At 41.5% G+C, this 20,819-nt stretch overlaps 1 protein-coding gene across 1 annotated transcript; it reads right to left on the bottom strand.

Annotated features, from left to right (window-relative positions):
* Window positions 1-8,601: 8,601 nt before the first annotated feature.
* On the bottom strand, window positions 8,602-20,397 carry MFAP5 (microfibril associated protein 5). Its single transcript, XM_065742294.1, has 9 exons — window positions 20,239-20,397; window positions 19,795-19,857; window positions 17,204-17,251; window positions 14,786-14,821; window positions 11,989-12,024; window positions 11,233-11,268; window positions 10,490-10,577; window positions 10,003-10,076; window positions 8,602-9,406 (listed from the first exon to the last, which is right to left on the bottom strand). The coding sequence occupies exons 2-9, from the start codon at window positions 19,853-19,855 to the stop codon at window positions 9,285-9,287; spliced, it is 501 nt and encodes a 166-aa protein (XP_065598366.1). The 5' UTR covers window positions 19,856-19,857; window positions 20,239-20,397; the 3' UTR covers window positions 8,602-9,284.
* Window positions 20,398-20,819: the final 422 nt, after the last annotated feature.

Raw genomic sequence — 20,819 nt, 5'->3', positions numbered from 1 at the left:
GGAAGGTTAACATCACCAGAAAGCAAAAAGAGAATAAATCAGAGAGCAAAGATGTGGTGAATAATTAAAAGTAATTACCTAAACCCAAGGCAGAGTAGAAGTTGCTTGTTTAGTCAACAGGAAGTTGTGTGCTGTTGTGTACTGATATAAATACTTTTTCCATTAACCTCTTGCTCAGAAATCACATTTTGAATCGACCACCAGCATCAACAGTTGGTTGTTTCTTACACTGAGCACAAGAACTGCAACCACCTGTTTCCCTTGCCTCAGTTCACAAGCAAAAAACTTTCTCTTCTTGAAAAGTGCTGATGCACCATAGACTCAGACTTGCACAATACCTCAAACAGGGCAAAAGCAGAGTTCCTTGTAGGTAGATACTGGCAAATAAACAAGTTGATGTGCTTATTTCTTATAAGCATGTTACATTATATTCTGTGCTTATTCCACAAAGATTCACTGCCCCATATTGAAAAATAGATCGAACACAGAAGTAAAATAGTTCTGCCAAGCATACCACTACCCCTGTCGAGGTATGAAAAAAATCAGCACTACATGTGGAGGCAGTTTGTTCCATGGGACAAAGAGCCTTGTCCCTACATCTGCCAACATTCCTGTGATGCATGTGTGGACACCATGACTGGAAAGTATGTTTCAGTAGTGGTATGGCAAAGCACCACTTTTCATGGTGTGGAATATACAGCACCACAGACATATAGGAGATCTCTGAGGATGTGTGTGAAGTCCACTTAGGGTGGATGTAAGTGGGAGGGGTAGGCTGCAAATGAAAATCTAAAGCACTATGAGGCAAGTAAAACTGAAAAGGCATCTGTATTAGATGAGAGCTGCAGCCTAAAGCCACAAGAAGGAAGTGGGAGAGAGAGAAGTTAGAAATTCAGGATATGCTGAAGTGCTACTAAGAGGGTGGGTTTATGAAACTTCGACCTCCACTTTGCACATTGCTGCCTGCTGCAGGATTGAAGATGATGCCACTGATGTAGAATTGAGGGCTGGTTGCTGGGTGTGCACTAAGATTAACTTTATTATGCATTTCATTAGTAATTTGGATTTCAAGGCTTAACCTGCAAGACTTTTACCCGGAGTCTTGTCATAGTTTATTTTTAGCCCATTGTTGAGTTTGTGTTTTTGATGGATGATGAGGAAAATTAGGGTATTATTGAATTATTGAATTGAGTACACGTTTTTCAGCTGCAGTCCTATGAGTGCCTCTCATTCCTTCCCTGTAGCTCTCTGCTTGCCCAGCATAATGAACCTAATCCTGCTTTTATGACCCCATATTTTTTCTCAAATCTCCTGTATTAATTCCTTCATCATGCCACCAGGTAACAGCAGCTCCATCCCTTGCAATGAGTGACTGACATCTGCTGAGATCACGACTTGTAGAAGGAAAGGAACCAGGTTGGTTGAAGAGTATGAGAGCTACTGAATACCTTCTGCGCTTTACACATGCAGGTAAAAACTAAGACTAGAGACCAAGTACATGCAGTAAATGTTTGACAGCTTATCTCAATGACAGTAAGAAAACCACATAGTTTGCAAATCAAAGGAGAATGTACCTACCCCATGCTGAGAGTTGGACGTTGGGAAATAACTACCAGAGCTGATCGCACCATAGCAGTGCATGCAGCTCCAGTCTCAGATATGTCCTGCCAATCTTTCTTGACTTTTGACTCTGTAGTGTGCAAACCTCGAGAACATCATCTTTTTGTACAGTGTACTGCAGGTGTCATTCCAGTGTTACTTCAATCTGCAGCACAAACTCCTGGTCTAGAAAACCCAGGCCATGCTTCTAGTTACATGCTTCCCTTAGTGCAAGTCACTGGCTCCATATCTATGCAATCTTCTGCTAGTCACAGAGAGAAACTCAATTTTACACCACAGTTTTTCACAATGAGAGTCACCTCTTCGCTGTGGTTATGGTTTCACAGATCATAGCTGTCTCTTACTAGCTTCTGTTTGTGCAGTTGCTGCAGCTTGTGCTATTCACTGCAAAAAGAGCTTGCACCTGGCACCTGATTTTTATTTTCCTTTTCTTTTTCAGTAAATTTTATTTCTGGGAAGGGCTGTCACAAAAGTACTTGGAAGCTCACTAGAGAGCAGTATGTTTCATGTTTCTTGGATTACAGTAATGTATTGAGAATTCCCTGCAGTTTTATAAGTTTTTCTTGGCTGGAGGTCCTCATGAACAGTGTTCTTGTATCTTGCAAAGTGTTCTTAAGAAAAAGAAAACAAATGCATTCAGAAGACTCAAGATAGCCTTGCTAGTTCTCTTCTTACTTTCCTTAATGCCAATGTCAAAAGTCAGACAGTACAGTTAGTACGCTGACACCCTGACCCTCTTCTAGGAGGCCCAGTCCTCAGGTCCATGGAGCTGGAATGAGAGACTCATTCCAATTAATCAGTGAAGACAGGGAGGTGAAAAGTGATTTCCATTGCATGATGAAATTCTTTGCTATGACAACTTTGCTGACTTACCTCCTTGCTACTGCACTGCTGTGTCTGGCAGTACTGTACTGTTATAATCGATATTTCTTCAGCCATAACTAAATGGGAAGCTCCCAAGTTTCTGCTGTAAGCAGTGAGGTCAGAGTTATGAAACACAGAGCTAACTGCCCAGGCAGGGGAAGTATATGAGTTTGAAAACTTCTCAGCTGATTCCATTGTTTAAAAATACCCTCTCTGGTTCCAGCCAAAATCATGGATTTGGCTTGGATGAAAGGGCTGGAGGAACCTCCTAGAAAGCAAGAGGAGAGGAAAAAGAGGAAGAATCTGAAGGGTAAACAATGACTCTGACAAACTACTGACTGCAAATAATTACTATGCAAAACTTAACTTTTTATAATTCACTGGTGCCCAATGGATTTATATGCATAGCCTTGTAGCATTGCTTCTGCTTCCCACTCAGATGTACCCATAAAACAACTCCATCTAACTAAAATCTACAGCCCTTGCATGACTACACAAGCTCATTTTCCTTTGCCCAGACTGTACTGTTATCAAAGGGACACTGCGTCCACTCTTCTCTTGTTTCTTTTCTGTGAAGGTACAGGGATGGGTAGGGCACAGGTACATTCATGTTAAAGGAGCTAGCTTGGTCCAATCTTGATTTGGAAAACTAGTGACAAGACTAAAATAAGATCACAGATTTGAGAGGAAAAATCTACCCTGGAATCATTCTCTTAGCTATGCTCTCAGAGAAGACAAACGGCAAAGGAGGTGGCAGAGCCTATGAGGAGTTCAGCTGCCTTTCCTAACACAAACTAAAGAAGTTACAAAGAAACCAGTTGATGGATAAAGGATCTAGGAGAAATGTAGTAATGACGATGCTGAGCTCAAGAAGAGCTGATGAGAAAAAATAGGATCAACATTCACCTTGCACCATGCATAAAAGAAATTCTTTTGAACCCTTCTTCCACAGCAGGAATAAAACTGAAGGGTAAGACTAGGCTTGGGAAAAAGCATGCTTAATTTGTAATCAAGTTAATCCCTAATAATGGCAAACATTGCTTGCTGAAGCTGCTCTGTGCTACTTGAATACCAGCCAAGAGACATGAAGAGCTGTAAGCATTTTCCAGTGGGTACATTTTCTGTCAATCTGACTTCAGTGCTACAAGGGAATAATCTAAGCAGTAAGGTTCACAGGAGTGCTTTGAGCATGGAAATGCTTTGTAGGTACAACATACCCATTGCAAGATATGGCATGCTGATATATATCAGTGTGAAACCACAACCTTAGTCAAGACATCATGTTGGTAGACTATTGGCTTTCATGTTCAAAATAACTTGCTGCTTGCACTTGCCAATGCTGCTCTTGCCACTGCTGCTCAACCCCCAAGGTATCTGCTAAGAAACCAGAGAAAGCTGCAGGAGGATCCAAATCCTACAAACCTGGTGTCTCCAGGTATGCTGATTATGAAAGCAATGTCTGCCTACAAGAAACACAAACAAATGGTAACACATGACTCCAGAAAGGAAATGAAGTCTAATTAGTATACAGAAACTCCAGCATCACCAAGATAGGGCTCAGTAGTCTGGACAAGGGCAGAAAAAGTGGTCTTGGTGCTTATAGCTTCTTAAAGCTCAACAACAACAACAACAACAAAGAGAAGATGCCAAGAAAGCAGTGAAGACCAAGGAGAACCTTATCCTTGATTGTCATATACTAGCTGAGACTGTGAAGAACATCCCAAGAAAAGCCAAGAAACTGTCAGCCATGATGACCAAGAAAGCAACCGAGAGACTAGAGCATATGAAAGCTGACAGACCAAAAAAGGCAAAGATCCTATCTAAGGGCAAAACAGTGAAAATCAAGGCTGCCAAATGCAAGGCAGAGAAACTGAAAGTGGCCCAGGTTAAGAAGGCAGTACATGAAGAAAATGGGCTGTAATGAGCATAGAGTCCTGCTTCAGGAACACAGAGAGTAATTTCTTTAAACGATTAATCATTTCAGTCAGGTTTTGCATTTTTTTTTTCATTCAGTTTTCCTAAAGGAAGAAAATAAACCATAGTAATTAAAATATCTTGATTTGAAAGAAAACTCAGGCTTTGTATGAATTACCATGTTTTTTTTTCTATTTTCTTCAATTTTCTACAGCATGATTGTAAAAGAGAGAGAGCCAACCTTTTCTCAGAGGCGTACAGCAAAATGAGCAGAGGCAACAGATCAGTTGAAAAAAGGAATTTGTGATTTAAGATCAGGGAAATATTCTTCATTGTACCAGAAAGGTTGTGGATTCTCCATCCTTGCCTGTTGTTCCAAGCTCAGCTGACCTAGGCTCTGAGCAATTTGATTAGTTTTGGTTAGCTCTGCCTGCTGTTGACATAGTTTAATCGATGATCTTAATTGAGATTTCAATGAGGACACATTAAATAAAAATTAATATACATTTATTTTTACATTTAAGCCAGTGAGTTCTTGTGTTTCTTCTTACTTATAAACTTAATACAGACAGTTATTCATGTTAATAATAATATATTTATATTGTATCTCTTTGTTAATGTCTAATTTGTGACTGTATTTGGATTGTAAGTGAAGTGTTGTTAAAGTATCCAAAGCAATGGTCTGAAAGAGCACTTAGTCATTAAATCAAGCTTTGCTCTGTGGATTATTTTTACCAATTCAATTGTTCAATATATATGGGAACAGAATGTCAAGAAGTACATGCAGCTTGCATTTTAACTGATACAGTATTGAAAACATTTTTATAAAAAAAAACTCATTAACAGCAAAATCATAGAATCATAGAATGGCTTAGGTTGGAAGGGAACTTAAAGATCATCCAATTCCAAACCCCCAGCCACATCATCCAGTTCCAACCCCCCTGCCACAGGCAGGGTTGCCTCTCACTGGGTCAGACTGCCCAGGGCCCCATCCAACCTGACCTTGAATGCCTCCAAAGATGGGATATCCACAACTTCGCTGGGCAACCTGTTCCAGTGCCTCATCACCCTTTGAGTAAAGAATTTTCTCCTAACTTCTAACCTAAATCTCCTCTCTTTTAATTTAAATCCATTCCCCCTTGTCCTATCACTATTAGATAGTGTAAAAAGTCAGTCTACCTCCTGCTTACAACCTCCGTTTAAGTACTGAAAGGTCACAATGAGAACTCCTCACAGCCTTCTCTTCTCCAAGCTAAACAAGCCCAATTCCCTCAACCTTTCTTCGTAAGAGGTACTCCAGCCCTTTGATCTGCTGACAGAAATACACTGCAGACACAAAAAATCTCATGAGTCAAAGCCTCACCCTGTGTAGATGAGAGCTCCATTTATAGTCACTCAGGCTGAGGTTGTTTCTATTATACCAGTGTGAAATAAGGACTCAGTTGTGCTAGCCAGGAAGAAAAATTGATTCTATGGTATAGAGTTGTGCAATGATGTGCATTGTGTGCTTCAGTCTTGAAGAATGATAGCATGCCATTAGATGCCATTAGATGCATTTAGATGGGTAATTTGGGCCACTGACATTTTTGTTCTAGAATTAGTATCTAAATTTAGTCCTCTTCACTGCTTGCACAAAAATGGACACTGCTTAGAGTCTTCCATGCACTGAGTGCTCCTTCTTTGTAACTGAAATATGATACAGTTAGCATCTGATGAATCTACATGGAAGTCAAATAAAGATAATTTTCCTGATCTTCTTGACCTACAAGTATACTATTTAATGTAGTAAATTTTTCAGTTTTCCGTAGTTCTGAGTTAAATGTCACCAGAGAACAAATTCTTTGCTTATAATGTGATGTATCACAGTTCTTTTCTTACCATTTTACCACCTTACCATTTTACTTTGAGACATTAATTCTTTTACCAGTAAGTCATGGCACATGCTTAGTTAGAAAACATGTTTTCAGCACATATCTCGTGGGCTGGTAGGAGTTATCATTGTGCTCCTCAGCTATGAACTGCCAGAAAAAATTTAGCACAACTATCCATGGGAAATTAAAAAAAAATACGATAATAAAAAAAAAAAAAGCTGAGGATAATTTTCTGTATCTGTAGAAATAATAATGAGCTTATAGAAAGACTTGTGATTCATGAGTGAACGATGGGTAGCAACTCAGCAATGAGCTAGTAGGGAGTAAAGAGGTCCAAATGACAGATTTGGTGTGGAGTCAAGTCTACCCACAAAGCTGGAGGAAATACAGCTAGACACAAATAAACTCAGACACGTGAGATTTGCCAAGAAAAGCAGAAAATAAACTTTCTTTTAATGTTTTGTGTGTATTAATGGATTCTAGCATTAAAATAGTGTTCTCCTGGGGAGGAGCACCTCTTCCTATCCCTGCTGAAAGCAAGCAACAGAAAGATTTCTAACTATTCCCCAGATTGTATGAGTGTTATATTTCTATATACTGTACAGTAGCTATGTTATGCAGTTATATATGTATATATCAGCTTACATTCAACTCAAAATACAGGGTGGAGACTTGCCCTAGTCCAGTTTCCAAGAACACCTTCTAACTTCTCATTTCCATTCTACAGGGAGGTAGGATATGAGAAGGGGGCCTCACAGGATCCCAGCATAGAAGTCAGTGACTGCAAGTTACTTGACTAGCTTTGAGATAAAGTTCTTGGTGCCCTTCCCTCTACAGAAACGTGTAATAATTTCCTCCTGCATTCCCAATCTCTTGAGAGGAGAAGCATCATCCACTGTGTAGCAGGTCTATGCCCTTACGTATATATATGTTATTATAAAGAATTACAAGTTATGCAATCACTGCATAACTTGTAATTCTTTGTCCTGTAAAATGGATTAACATTTAGAGATTTAGCTCATTTAGCCAATTTTGACCTTATATAGAACAAACATGCCCCTGCAGGGTGTCCTTCCATACATGGAGGTTTGTAAAGCAGCTTCTATCTGCACACAGCAAAAATCCAAGTATTGTGGAGAGGCTCTTACATTAAGTGCTTTTCTCCTCAGTTTTCTGAGTAGTCTACCTCTGCACAGCAAACTGTCCCTTATACTGTGTTACTCTGGCTGTTCAGCCTGCCAGGCTGAATGGTACTCAGTTCAGTTGCAGAGTATATTATGTTGTGAGTGTGAATACATGCTGTAGCAAACTACCTTTCTGTTAGAGCTAAGAACAGTGCTCAGAGATCCTCATTGATCTTCTGCTGCAGTGAGGTAGATGCTGAGCTCAGGTGTTCTAGAGAACAGTTGGTCATGCCACCAAAATTCACAAAGAGTGAATTAAGACTCTTCAGACAGCTCTTCCCCATTTCCCCTATCCAACCTCCAAACATTGACCATATACCTGGAAAAGTTTTCTGTGCATCTGGAAAGTGAGGTCCTCTAGCAGCCAACAGACATAATGCTACCAGAGTGAATTATTTTCCCAAGGTTGGCCTGTCTCTATGCTCATAGCTACAGATATGTCCACCTCCCCACCAGCACCTTGTTCTGTACAATACAGCACATACAGAGTGCCTACAGGAAAACCCAAGGATCCCAGATAATGATTCCCCTACCACATCTCATTCCAGTTTGTGACTTCTTTAAGTGCAGAAGACACAAGGTCAGAAGGTAGGAACTCAAGTAGAGATACTGAAAGTGGACTCAGCATCTGGAGAGTGTAGGTACAGACAGATCAAACAGCCCATCAGGACAAACTAATTCATTGCCTCTTGCTGTCCTTCACCCCAGAAAAAGCAAGTTCACAGTTCTTCAAGGACACACATGTTCTTTGAGCTCTCTTGGGCTTAGGAACAGATGTAGTCATACTTGCTGCTTCCTGAAACTTGCCTGAAATGGGCATCAAGATTTTTCTTTGGTAGAAAGGGAAGAAAGGAGAGGAGAGGAGAGGAGAGGAGAGGAGAGGAGAGGAGAGGAGAGGAGAGGAGAGGAGAGGAGAGGAGAGGAGAGGAGAGGAGAGGAGAGGAGAGGAGAGGAGAGGAGAGGAGAGGAGAGGAGAGGAGAGGAGAGGAGAGGAGAGGAGAGGAGAGGAGAGGAGAGGAGAGGAGAGGAGAGGAGAGGAGAGGAGAGGAGAGGAGAGGAGAGGAGAGGAGAGGAGAGGAGAGGAGAGGAGAGGAGAGGAGAGGAGAGGAGAGGAGAGGAATCTCTCTTCTTGAGAACATAATCTTGAGAAAAATGTAATGCCATATTAAATCCAGAATTGTTTCTTTTGGTAATATTTGTGTGAGGGAGGCAATGGGCTTCAAATGAAGAACTTCCCAGAGGTAGTTATAAATCATCTGCTGCCATACAGGACAATGTTGTTTGCCTTGGGGGGAAAACAGATCATCTCCCAGTTCTGTCACTTCTCTGAGTCCAGCAGAGACAGAGTAAACTCAGTAGCTGTGGAGGACTGGAGAGGAACAGTCTGACTGAGCATATCAGAACTCATACTTTTGCCATGCGAGAAACATAAGCCAGGGCATAAAGCCTTGTGCATAAAGGCTTGCACTCCTCCATATGAGACACAGCTTAGGGCATTTCTACCATTGGAGAGGACACTCCATCTCCATTCATGTTTCTTTGCAGAGACAATACACAGATACAAGGACCTCTGGGAAATAAGCCTGCCAAACAGAAATTGAGAGAAAAAGAGAGCATCCACATCCTCAGCAACAGATTTAGTAGACAACTGCAGCCACCATGACAGGGGACTCTGCACTGCAGCATCTGAAGAAGAGGATGTGGGAGGTGGCAAATAAGCAAGGAAATGGTGGGGGAATTACAGTGAGAAAGAAGGACTTGTCTTGATTTGTAGGCAGGGGATGATGATTTCTTTTCTCTCTCTTCTTTTTTCTCTTCTACTTTTGGTAGCTTACAGAGCATCAGGCCTCCTGCGCTGCTGCTCTAGGAGCTGTTTGCAAGGGAGTTGTAGGACTTGCCCAGATCGGTGGAGACGTCGAGAAGGAAGGCCAGCCAGCTGGCGACAGATCTCATCTGAAAACAAAGCAGATAAATACATGTTGACAGATAATCAAAAGTTCCTTCAAACTCATCACTACCAGAAAAGTTGGGAGTCTATCCTTCACTGTGCTTACAGAACCTGTTATCAGTGCTGAATCCTCACACACAGGAGGCAAGTGAATAAAACCTTAGGCTTTTTTTCATTTACTTCTGGCTTTATTAATGTATAACATATATAACAATCGCCTTTTTTTTCTGCAACTACATGAGAGATCTAGATTAGATCTTTTTTTTTTTTTTTAATTTATGAATAGAAATACTGAGAGTTACTCTTTAACCTCAGTGTAAGTTTGAGTAAAGGCTTATCTGGGGTTAGCAGTGCATGATGAAAGCAGAGCAAATTCAAGGCACAATCAAGAGCTCTCAAAATTTTGGTAGAATAGTATCTACTTTTCATAGCACGTGTACTGGATGCAAGCCTGCACTGCATTAGCATTCCCACAAAATTAGTCTATGGAACTTACTACATGTAGATTGGGGCTGGGAAATAAGCTAGTTTGGAGACAGTATCAGATGGCTGCAGTTATTCTTCTGTTCCCCTTCCTAGGCTATCTTGTACTGTAGCTCACCTTGCATGACCTCATTCTCCTTGCAGACAAGACGAGAACACACCTCCTTGTTTATTACATACATGCGACGTACACTGAGGGATCACCAGGAATATGCCAAGGACAGCAGAAAAAAGCACAGGAATAAAAAGAAACAAAATCGTTTATATTCATGATGAGGAGGCAAATCTTAAATCTTTTTGGAATAAGTAGTCCAGAATAAGGCCATTGTAAAAAGAATGGTAACCTTCGTCAAGTCTTCATGGTATGGCCAAGTGACTTGCGTGAGGATTGCAATACAGGATGCATAGTAGCTCCTTAGTGCTGCTCAGATAATAGATACGCTCTTTTAATTAATCAGCTTAAAAGGCAGCACTGAGGATTGGATTAATCTCACCAACTAGTTCCTTGAAGGAAGTTGCAGTTTCCAAAGGAAACAATTGCTGAACTGGATGTGCCATTTCTGGAAGGCTTATAGGGCTTTTCTTGGAGACTGCTGTTTTCTTACCTGGTAACACAGAGGTAGCTGATACACTGCTTTACTGGCTTGTGAACAGAGTACAGGCGTGTGCAAGGGAACTGCTCCTCATGACAATCTGAGAACACACGTAACACACAGAGGTTCAATCCAGCATCACTGGCAGGTATATGCATTCTGGACGCATATTTTACTAGGTACTGTCCTCCAGGCTTCTAGTGAAAGCAGCTAGTAACAATTTTCCATTCTCATGTAAGAGATGGGAATGTTTTAGAGAAGAGGAAAATAAGGCAAATATTTCTGATCGCCTTGCCTCATCAGATAAAAGTAAGGGAAAGTGAAGTGCAAACCAAGCCTACTGGGGATCCTCAACATGGAAGGCAGATACAAATAAATGGAACAAATTGTAGTTGCACAATTAACATGTTTCTAATAGATCTACAGTCTCACGCTTTGGGATACAAATGTGGACAACCAACTCCATTGATTAGGGTTAACTATGATGAGTTTTCTTGAATTTCCTTCTGAAATACCAGCTCTTGGCCACTCAGTGTGCCTGGTCTGATGATGTACCAATTCTTCCCATCCTGGGCAAGCCACCCAGTGAAAGATTTCAGTTTCTACTACTGCCATTATCCAGTACTCTTAATGCAAGTAACAGGATGAAGTGAATTTTCCAGCAGGTCTCAGGAGACAAAATTTGGTGCTCAGCCAGCACCTACCTGTAGAGGTAGGTGAAAGTGGGTTGGTGCAAGCGCCAAATTTAAACATACCTGATGAAGCTGTTGTAGTTTCAGTGTCAGATTGAACTGAAAGACAGAAAGGTAGCAAAATTAGTGTAGTTTTCCATGATTTCTTTCTAGACAACTGGCTTATTCAAAACAAATAACTGGAAAGTTCTTTCAAAAGCCCCCTCGTGTAATTTCTGATGTGGAAGAAGATTTATTTGCTACTTGCACAAAGTATAAGAAAGTACAAACCCAATGTGAATCTAGTGTCACACAACAATGGTAAAAATCTGTCCAAGGTTTACCATAAAGCATTACTGTTCAAAATCACACTGTAAAAGGCATCCTGATTTATAATTCAAAAGCTTGAGTACATGTCACTGTAATTGCCATCAATTTGGACATGCAAAGAAGCCTGTGACTGGCTCTTACTAGCTGGACCAGCTCGTTCTTTAATGCCTATGACAAGAAAGCAACAGCTGTTTGGTTTTATTGTTCCCTGTAACGAACCAATCCACCTGTACCACAGAAAAACAGTATATTTTATTATTTATCCAGAGACAAACTCAGAGGAGTTGCCAGGCACAAGTTCCCACAAGTATTAGAAAAACTTCTGCACACTTCCTGTGTCAACCAGAAGCACAGACAAAATACATGAACATAGAGAAAAGGAGTCTCCTGGGCACTAGGGCTCCAGTTAGGGACTTTCAGAGAACATGGAATTCTAAGTGTTCAAGGGACCAAGTGAGGAGAGGAAAGATGGGTTTGCAACACACAGCTGTGAACTGAAAATAAACTCACCAGGACTAAGAAGAACAGGTGGTGTTACAGCTGCAGCTGGAAAAAGAGAAGATGTTCTGAAAGATTTGAGATTTCATCCTCTTCCCTCCTAAAGTTCTGCCAATGGCTCATCACTACTGACTTGTAGACAACAGACATGCTGTTCATAATACCAACAACTATCTGAATTGTCAGATTAATAGCACACTTCTGTGAATATGCTACATCTGACTGGATGCTGTAGAGCAGAGTTGGATTCCATGGCACATCCCTCCCTGAGTAGTTTCTTCTTGATCCCTCCACAGTAAGCATTTTGAAAGTAAAGTTTTCTGTCAAGGCTTCATATTTAGCCTTTTCAAGTTTAGAAGCAGGTTAGCATCAGCCAGTTTAGTGTGGACACAGGATGCATTTATCTGTCCTCCTGAAGACTGTCAGGTCTCACAGACTGAATGTGAGACTCATATATGTTCCACTCACCTCGCACCAGCCACCATGTATACATGAGACTGTGCATCCACTTTTCTCTGCCAGCATTTTCCCAGTGTTTTCCACTTGATCCACAATATTCTAGTCACAGAGCAGAATCCGTTCCCTGGGGCAATCTCTAGAACAAGACTTGGCTCCCCATACATGTTTGCATGAGGTGAGCCATGGGTGTCTAACCTTTTGGCTTGCATGGACTGCACTGGGTGAAGAGAAATTGTCTTGGGCCGCATAGGTTGCTCTGAGCCTAAAGTCTCCTATTTATTTCCCTGGAAACTACAACAGATACGATGAGTACAGTCACTCTGTTTGTTCAGCAAATGAAAAAAAAAGTCTATTTATTTATTTATTACATGGAGGAATTCAGAGACATACCTTTGCTTCATATGCATTTCCATATCAGAAATCATTTTGTCAGACCACTCAACTGCTGCCATCTGTTGCACAGCAACAAAATGCAACAGGAAGGTTGGCAGGAAGGTTCAGCCTTGTACTGCCATATTGCCATCTGCCTCTAACATTATGAGCCAACATAAAAAATAGCAGGCATTACTTTCAGAACAGCCCTCGTAAAATATGTACTATAGATAGAGCAACAAAAACATAAAGCTAGTGGGATATTTGCCCTTGTCTTTGTGAAACTAATGCATCAGTCTGACTTGATGGCACTGGTTGCAATTCTTTGTGAATTATCAATGTGCTCGTCAGATTTTTAATTAAATTTTACTCTCCCTGTCCTTCACCCTTGACAGCAGTTGCTCACAAACGAGCAAAAGTGATGACATGAATAAGGCATGACTGTGAAGTGAGGGACACCTTTTTTTGTTGAGAGGTCATATAAAAGTCTAATAAGGCAACATGATCAGATTTTTGAGTTGAATACCCGGTTGCAACTCTATGCATTCCATTTGGAAGTTTGCAGGTAATGTATTTATGTCAACTGAAAATGGAGTCACAAATGTAAATTAATGATTGTTTTGGCAATATTGAAACCTATTCACAAATGCCCGTATTAAAACAGAAAGCATGGCTGTGTACTTTGCACTGTTCACAGGACTATTGTTATGGTTTTGTGATTTTTGTTGTATTGTTGATATTCCGCATCATAACATCATGTGGTTTATTGGGAGTTAAAGAGTTAATACTCCAGCTCTGTGGATCATCGATTGTTCTGGGTGTACCTGTCTCAGAAGAGAAGAAGAACTACATTCCCCCGAGGACTGTGCGATGATTTGCATTTGTACATATTTCCGCCCAGAGGGAAAGATAAAAACTGTCTGTGGTCACAGGACTCTCTCTTCCCGTTGGGATCGAGCTCGGCAGTGGGTGTTTGTTGCAGCTGTCTGCCTTCAGCGTTAGCATAAGGCCTTTGGTTTATCGGACACTCTCTCTCTTGCTCATTTTATTGATTCATTTGCCTCAATTCCAATTATATTGTATTATATTGTGTTATTTTGCTTTCTGATATCTTATTTAGTAAATTAGCTTTTCCTCCTCAGATCATTGCCGCTGTTTTGTTCTTAGGGCCATCTCCCTTTTTCCCTTTTCCCTTTCCCCTTTCCCCTTTCTCAGGGTGTGGGTCCGTGGGTCCCCTGCACCTAATGTCACAGAACCGGGCTGAATCTGCCCGTAAACCGTTGACAACTATGTTTACCAGTGTATTAAAATGCAGAAAACTATTGGCGAGAACTTGTTAGCAGTACACTACGATCACTCCGTCATCTGGAGCCCACACAATGAAAATCGCATACAGACGTCTGGTAGTTGGGAGCGACGGGTGCGCACCCGGCCTCTTGACGCCAGGGGGCGGGCCACAGTGGGAGCCGTGCGGGGCCGCCGGTTGGACGTGCCTGAGTAAGCGCTCGTCTGAAGTGCCATGCATTCACCGTAATTTTCACTTTTTTTTTTTTTGCTACTCCTCGGTGACGTTAGCTGCAGGTACGGCATGGAGGACAGTACTACTAGATTAATACGTGAACCTGGCCAATTTATCTCCCTTGTCACTTAGTCTCTTTCTTCCTACAACTTCCTCCGGAAACTCAGGCTGTGTAAACATCAGATTTCATGGCTTCCTGCAGTGCAATCGGTTTCAGTCAGCTCTGAGTACACCAGGTGAAACCAGCATTTCATTGGATAACAGATCATTAGCTACCTTGATTTACTTTCCTGCATGGTGCAGAGAAGAGACTCCCTGAGAGCCATAAATTCTGGAAGAGGACTGCCAGATGTCAAAGGTGGGGAAGAGGGGTTTCTTAACATTTGGGGCTAAAGGAATGGGAATAAAGGTGAACAAGGGGATAAAGAAGTCTGAAGTTGTTGAGAGGTAAGAACTTACCAGGGGTGCTGATGAGAGAGCTGGTGTGAACTTCACCTGGAAGAGAGAATGTCATAGAATCACAAAATTGTAGGGGTTGTAAGGAACCTCTCCAGAGGTACGTTACACAGGAGAGTATTCATATGGGCTTTGAATATCTCCAGAGAAAGAAATTCCTCAACCACTCTGGTTAGCTTCTTCCAGGGCTCTGTAAATCTTAAAGTGAATAAGTTTTTCCTCATGTCCATATGCTCTTTGTTCTAGGTTGCTCCTATTGCCCCTGATTCTGTCAGTGGGCAGCAGTGAAAAGCATCTGACCTCAGTCACTTGACTCCCATCCATTAGATATTTGTAAACACTTAAGAGATCTGCACTCAGTTTTCTCCAGGCTGAAAAGACACAGGTCTCTCAGCCTTTCCTCCTAGGGGAGATGCTCCAGTCCCCTAATCATTTTGTAGCCTTCCACTGGACCCTCTCTATAAATTCACTATCTTTCTTGAACCGAGAAGCCCAGAACTGGACACAATACTCTACATGTGGCCGCAGCAGAGCAGAGCAGAGGGCAAGGATCACCTCCCTCACTCTTCTAGCCACATTCCTTTTAATGAACCCAAGGATAACACTGACATTCTTGGCCAAAAGGGTGCCTTGGTTCATGGCCAACCTGTTGTTCAGCAGGACATCCAGTTCCTTCTATATCCTGAGAGAGTTTGTCTTTACTTTCGTAGTTTCTTACATGACAAACTATAGATAGCTTGAATTATCTGGGCTACTGGGATAGGCTCAGGAGACAGTGGGATTCAATCCAGGATGTACATAAACATACTGAACTTGTTCCACCTTATCCACTGCTTTCTACAGTAACTGAACTGGAAATGGAATTCTTAGTGTTCATTTTTGTCTGTTGATGTCCTTTGAACAAGGGAATGAGACTTGATAATTCTTAATGGTCCCTTCCAACTCAAGCAATTCCATGGAGGCTGCTTCAAAAGTAATACCTCCTATTTTATTATGGTGGCCCACAACATCAGAGGTGATGGTATGGCAGTAGAGGTTGAGCCTTCCCACTAATCTTCTGTTGCACTCTGTTGCTGTGTGGCAGATGGCAGCAGAGGGGCAGTCTGACAAAATGACATCTGACATGGAAGTGAGCATGAAGAAAATGTGTGTAATTGAATTCCTTTGTGTTGGAAGTAATTGCGCCCATTGATATTCATTGATACTTGCTGAATGTTTCTGGAGAAAGAACAGTGAATTTTAGCACAATGAGGCAGTAGGTGGTGTGTTTCAGCAGTGGTGACAGTGATGTGAAAAATAGCCCATGTTCTTGACAGTCACACAAATTTTTATGAGTGTGGCATGCAAGTTCATCACTGATAAAAATGCATAGCTAATGGTGGAGACTGTGTAGAAAAACAGAGTTTTGTAGCTGAGAATTTCCTCTGTCAAGCAGTGTTACTGCACTCTTGTCTGTGGAAATAAATAAGAGGCATTACTTTTGGAGTTACCTATGTATGATTCTATGATGTTGCACTAAACCCTTACTGAACTCTGGATTCATATTCTGATTTCTCAGCTATGGACACTGTAGGCATCATGATTGGAAGAAAAGTCTTCTAAAACCAAGGCACTGATGGCTCCTGCAACAGCAGGACACGCAGCTGGAGTACTCACTGCATGACCTAATGAGCAGTTAATTGCAAGGCAACTCTAAAATCTACGCTGTAAGAATTCATCAGCAGATGAGTTTCTCTGAAGGGAAACTGATGGCAAAGCTGGGGTAGGTGGAATGGAGGGACAAAGTGTGAAGAAAAGGGAAGCTTGGCTGACACATTTTGGACTGGCCTCTGAATTCTTTTCAAGAAAGGGTCATGGCTCTGAGATGCTTCAAGGCTTTAGTCAGTTGCTTCAGTTTGGAGAAAAGTAAGGCTCTTGTGGTTCCTCTGAGTGATAAAACATGATGAAAATATACATTTATTTTATCTTATCATGTCAAAGAAATGGAAGAAATAAGGTACAAAGAGATAAATCAATTTACCTCCCAACAACACATTCAGTGTGAAAACCAGTTAATACTCTTCTGCTGCAGTCTTGCAGACGAAGTATGATATCACTTATGCACCATTTTGCTCAGGATTTTCCTGAGCAGTTGTGAAGTTGCCCCAGCTTCTCACTGCTAAAGAAATGTGACCTCACAGCCCTTGACGTAACTTCACGCAAAGCACTCAAAACCCCAATATTACTTGCGAAGAGCATATAACATTTAGCAGGTTATTTTAGAAGCCTTGTTTATTCTTCCCTGAAAGACAAGCTACAGTGTCAGAGGCAAGGAAACTAAGAACAGCATTTGCAACTAATCAGGCTGCAACTATATAGGACAACTAAGTCACATGAACAGTTAATATACAGGCAGTATATTAACGTGCCAGTAATACTTACCAGTTACACTCTCCACGTCTTGTCCATTCACCACCCAAGGAAACCAGCCTGCAAGGAGAGGAGAGTGAAGAAAGGAGAGGGATTTCTATAAGAAATCTTTGTAAAATTTGTTATGAGATGATTGATTGTGTAGAAGATACCACCCACAGCTGAAGAGAGAAACGCTGTCCACTCTGCCTCCGCCCTCTCTGCTCCCTGTGAACCCTGATTCTCCATGTGCTGTTTCCACCATTATTGAAGGCTAGGCAGGGGAAAAGACGTAAATACCTCCAAATCTCCCTGATTTTGCACTTCTGCAGCACTTCTTGATGTATTTTGATAACAAATTACTACTTGCCTCCCTGCTGAGGTTGGTCAAAATCCCTATCTGTGTTCTAGAGAAAAAAGAGGAAACCGAGTCATAGAAGTTATTTGTTTGGGGTCACAAAAGTGTGTCATTGGCACAGTAAGCAACAGATTGCATGTCTCTTTTAGCAAATAATTATCTGGTCCCTCATCCTCCCCGAATACTGAGCAGAGTAGAAGATCTTTCCTGTGCTCAGGAAGGCTTGACTGTGTGTGCTGCATGACAAAAGAGGAATTGAAATAGATTGCTCATTTATCCAAACATAACGGGGCAAAGAGCTGCTTTCTCCAGCAGCCAGGAATATGAAAATATTTCCTGCTACATACAGAGAGGGGAAACGCTTGCATAATTGGGGATGGGTTGAAGGAAAGAGTTGGCAGGAAAAAGAGAGTGATCTGGGGCACTGCAGGAATGTGTGCAGGACCAGCCCAAAGCACATATTATGGACTCAGCCTTTAGCTGTCTACTCTTAAATGGAAGTACTACATGAGTAAAAGCTATCTTGTCTGGAGTTTTATCCTTAGTCCCTCCTCATTCCAATAGCCATTACATGCAAACTGCAGAAGGATTCTTGTGACTTCTATTTAATTATATTCTGCAGCTTTAAAGGACTATTCTGTTCCACACCCAGCTGCCAGCAAGGGCTCAGCTGCTGGTTGTTGAGGGAGAGACAGATACATATAATTTATATACAGGGTGGTGGATGCCTACAACTTTCCTGTTCTGGCTAATCTCTTAAAGGTAATAAGCATAGGCAAAAGATCTTCACTTTCTTGATGGTTTCTAATAGAAACAAAGTTGTCAGGTTCTGACCTAAAAAAACTTTTTAACATTGAAAAGACACCTTTTACTACCTTTTCTTCCTCCTGCAAGATGACTAGAAAACTAGACCAGTTCTAAAACGGCAGGACACAAGTGAAGTGAAACTTCAGAGTACAAGGAGAGGAGACAAATGAGGTGAATTTCTAGAGAGATTTTCAATTACATCAGTTTGTATTTGTTCAGGTAATCAATTCACATGTTTTACAAATGCTTGCATTTTATTGTCCAAGTTGCAGCAAATGCATCCTTGAGGTCTGAGAAAACTGCAGCCCTAACTCACCAGTCTATAGCTAAACCAAAACTGAAAAAGACAATGAGAGACCAGGTGCTGTTGTCTAAGTTAAAATATAAATAACAGAATTCCAAAACCAAATTCAGAGAAGTAAGAAATTCTCATTTAAGATCATTTTCTATGCATCATAGACTTTTTCTTTCTACCTTTAACTTTGTGGACCAGGTCTTGGATGCCTCTCCCTAATTTGTAGTCACAAACATGACATCTTCTTTGTGGTAACTACTGTGCATGCTTACAGGAAAAAAAAAAAAGTGCTACTGGGGGCAAAACTGAGCTCCAATTAAATTCCTATGCAGTCACCAAACAACAGAGGAAGTTCGTCTCAAGCCATTTCATGCAGCTTGAGAGGAGAATTGATGAGATTAGATCAGAATGACCTGATTTGAATGTCATAGGTGCAGTCATCTGTCTCTTATATACAGTTATTCTGGGGTGAAACTTTCTCCACTCACTGGAGTTAATCTTTTGCTGTCTATTCTGAGTATTCTGACTCTACAGTCTGATGCTGATCTATTTTTTTTTCTTTTTGTAATTTGATCCCACTTGAATTTTTGCCTAAGATACACCAACCAAAGGAATGAAGCAACAAAACAGAACAAAACCATAAAGTGGAGGCTAAGTTTTCAAAACAGCAACACAAAGATGGACAAAATTTACTGGCAACTAGAAGACCTGTCTAGAAGTGGGGGCACTCCAGCAGTAACTGCTAGTGACATTAACCTTATCACAATTACAAAAGAATGAATTTTGTGGAGTACTGGGAAATGGTCTGCAGATTGTGCAGACACTGGTTGTCAGCTATATGAAGTACAGCACAATCTATAGCATAAAGCATAGCTAATTCTCTTTCAAATTCCAGACCTGGATGTTCTGCTTATCAAACATTCCTGCAATTCACCTCTGTCTTGTGACTGCCACTATTTACTGGGGGGTTGGCACATACAGGAACCAGTTCCTGAGTTCCTAAATTTTTCCTTATACCCCTGTGCCTTTCTTGTTCAGCCTTTTCCCCCTTCACTATCCTTCTACATGTCTCTGTCTTTTTCAGAGCATTTCACTTTAGCCTCTGTAGGACACTCAATGCAGCCAGTGTGGAGAAGAAATCCTCCCCTTGTAGTACAGACTCACCAGCTGCAGAAAAGAAGAAAGCTAAGAGGCACAACACTGTAAAGGTTCCAGAGGTCTCCATACCTGTGGAGAGAAGAAGAAAGTAGTCAGAAGAAAACTATAATGGGAGCAGAGATACTCTCCTTTGTAGCCTAGAAATTTTGCTTGCTGCCTCCATTTCCCTCTCAAGACCACTTGTTCTTCTCAGCCTCCCTCCCACCTGTCTCTCTCCCAATCTGGACAGTTTTCCAGACATTTCTGAAACATTTCAGACTGAATGTAAAATTCCATCTGCCTTCTTCCTCTTTCCGCCTCGTTTCAGCCTCCATCCCTTTTCTTATAGAGGTGGCTAAGCCCTTCCACACATGCAAACCCAGCAAGCAAGAAGTTATCTTCTTGTCTCCCTCCACTCTCTTTTACGTTAGCATTGTTTTAAGGAGAATTGAGAGAATACATAGGATTCACATCACTTACTGCTGTCCTCGGTCTCTGCTTGTTTCAGCAGCAGATGCTGTCTTTCTCCTTTAGCAGTTCCCCCACTTTGGCTATTGGCTAAATCAAATGCAACCACACCCAGAACATGCTCTACTTTTGTTTGTCTTCAAAATCCAATTTTCAGGGAAAAAAAAAAAAAAAGAAAGAAAGAAAGAAAGGAAAAGAAGAAGCCAGTGAGATGGTGGGATATGCTGTCATCATGCAGCTGGAATGAGAGGGGGGGTAGCGTGGAGTAGCAGCCTACACCCTCATTCCAGAGTTTATTATACTCCAAAGTGAGACTGCTCCTCCCATTCCCTCAGGATGGCTCAGCCAGCACCATTCTTGTGCCGACATTGTCCCGTTTTGCTTCGTCCTCCTATGCAATGCCCTTGCTCTCCCTTCTCTCTTCTACACGAAGTACCGTTTTCCCATTTAGCTGTTCCCTCGATCCTCTTTTTTGACCGCTTCCCTGTCTCGCCCTTGCACACTGACAATATACAGCCCTCTCTGGTTTTTCCGAAACAAGGCGCTCGGCTCGCCACGGTGACAGGATGGGTTCTAGTTTCCCC

This window comes from Cyrtonyx montezumae, unplaced genomic scaffold (genome assembly GCF_038088225.1).
Source record: "Cyrtonyx montezumae isolate F1298 unplaced genomic scaffold, pur_monq_1.0 scaffold_3, whole genome shotgun sequence".
NCBI lineage: Eukaryota > Metazoa > Chordata > Aves > Galliformes > Odontophoridae > Cyrtonyx > Cyrtonyx montezumae.
Note: the sequence above shows the minus strand (reverse complement) of the source record. Positions and strands in the feature narration are given on the sequence as shown.

What these genes read in the sequence shown, in the direction of transcription:
- MFAP5 (XM_065742294.1), bottom strand. Translation starts at nt 19,855, where the DNA reads ATGGAGACCTCTGGAACCTTTACAGTGTTGTGCCTCTTAGCTTTCTTC. An exon ending in CTCTCTCATCAGCACCCCTG is followed by an intron (nt 12,025 to 14,785) that starts GTAAGTTCTTAC and finishes CTCTTTTTCCAG; the next exon opens with CTGCAGCTGTAACACCACCT. An exon ending in AACTACAACAGCTTCATCAG is followed by an intron (nt 10,578 to 11,232) that starts GTATGTTTAAAT and finishes GTGTGTTCTCAG; the next exon opens with ATTGTCATGAGGAGCAGTTC.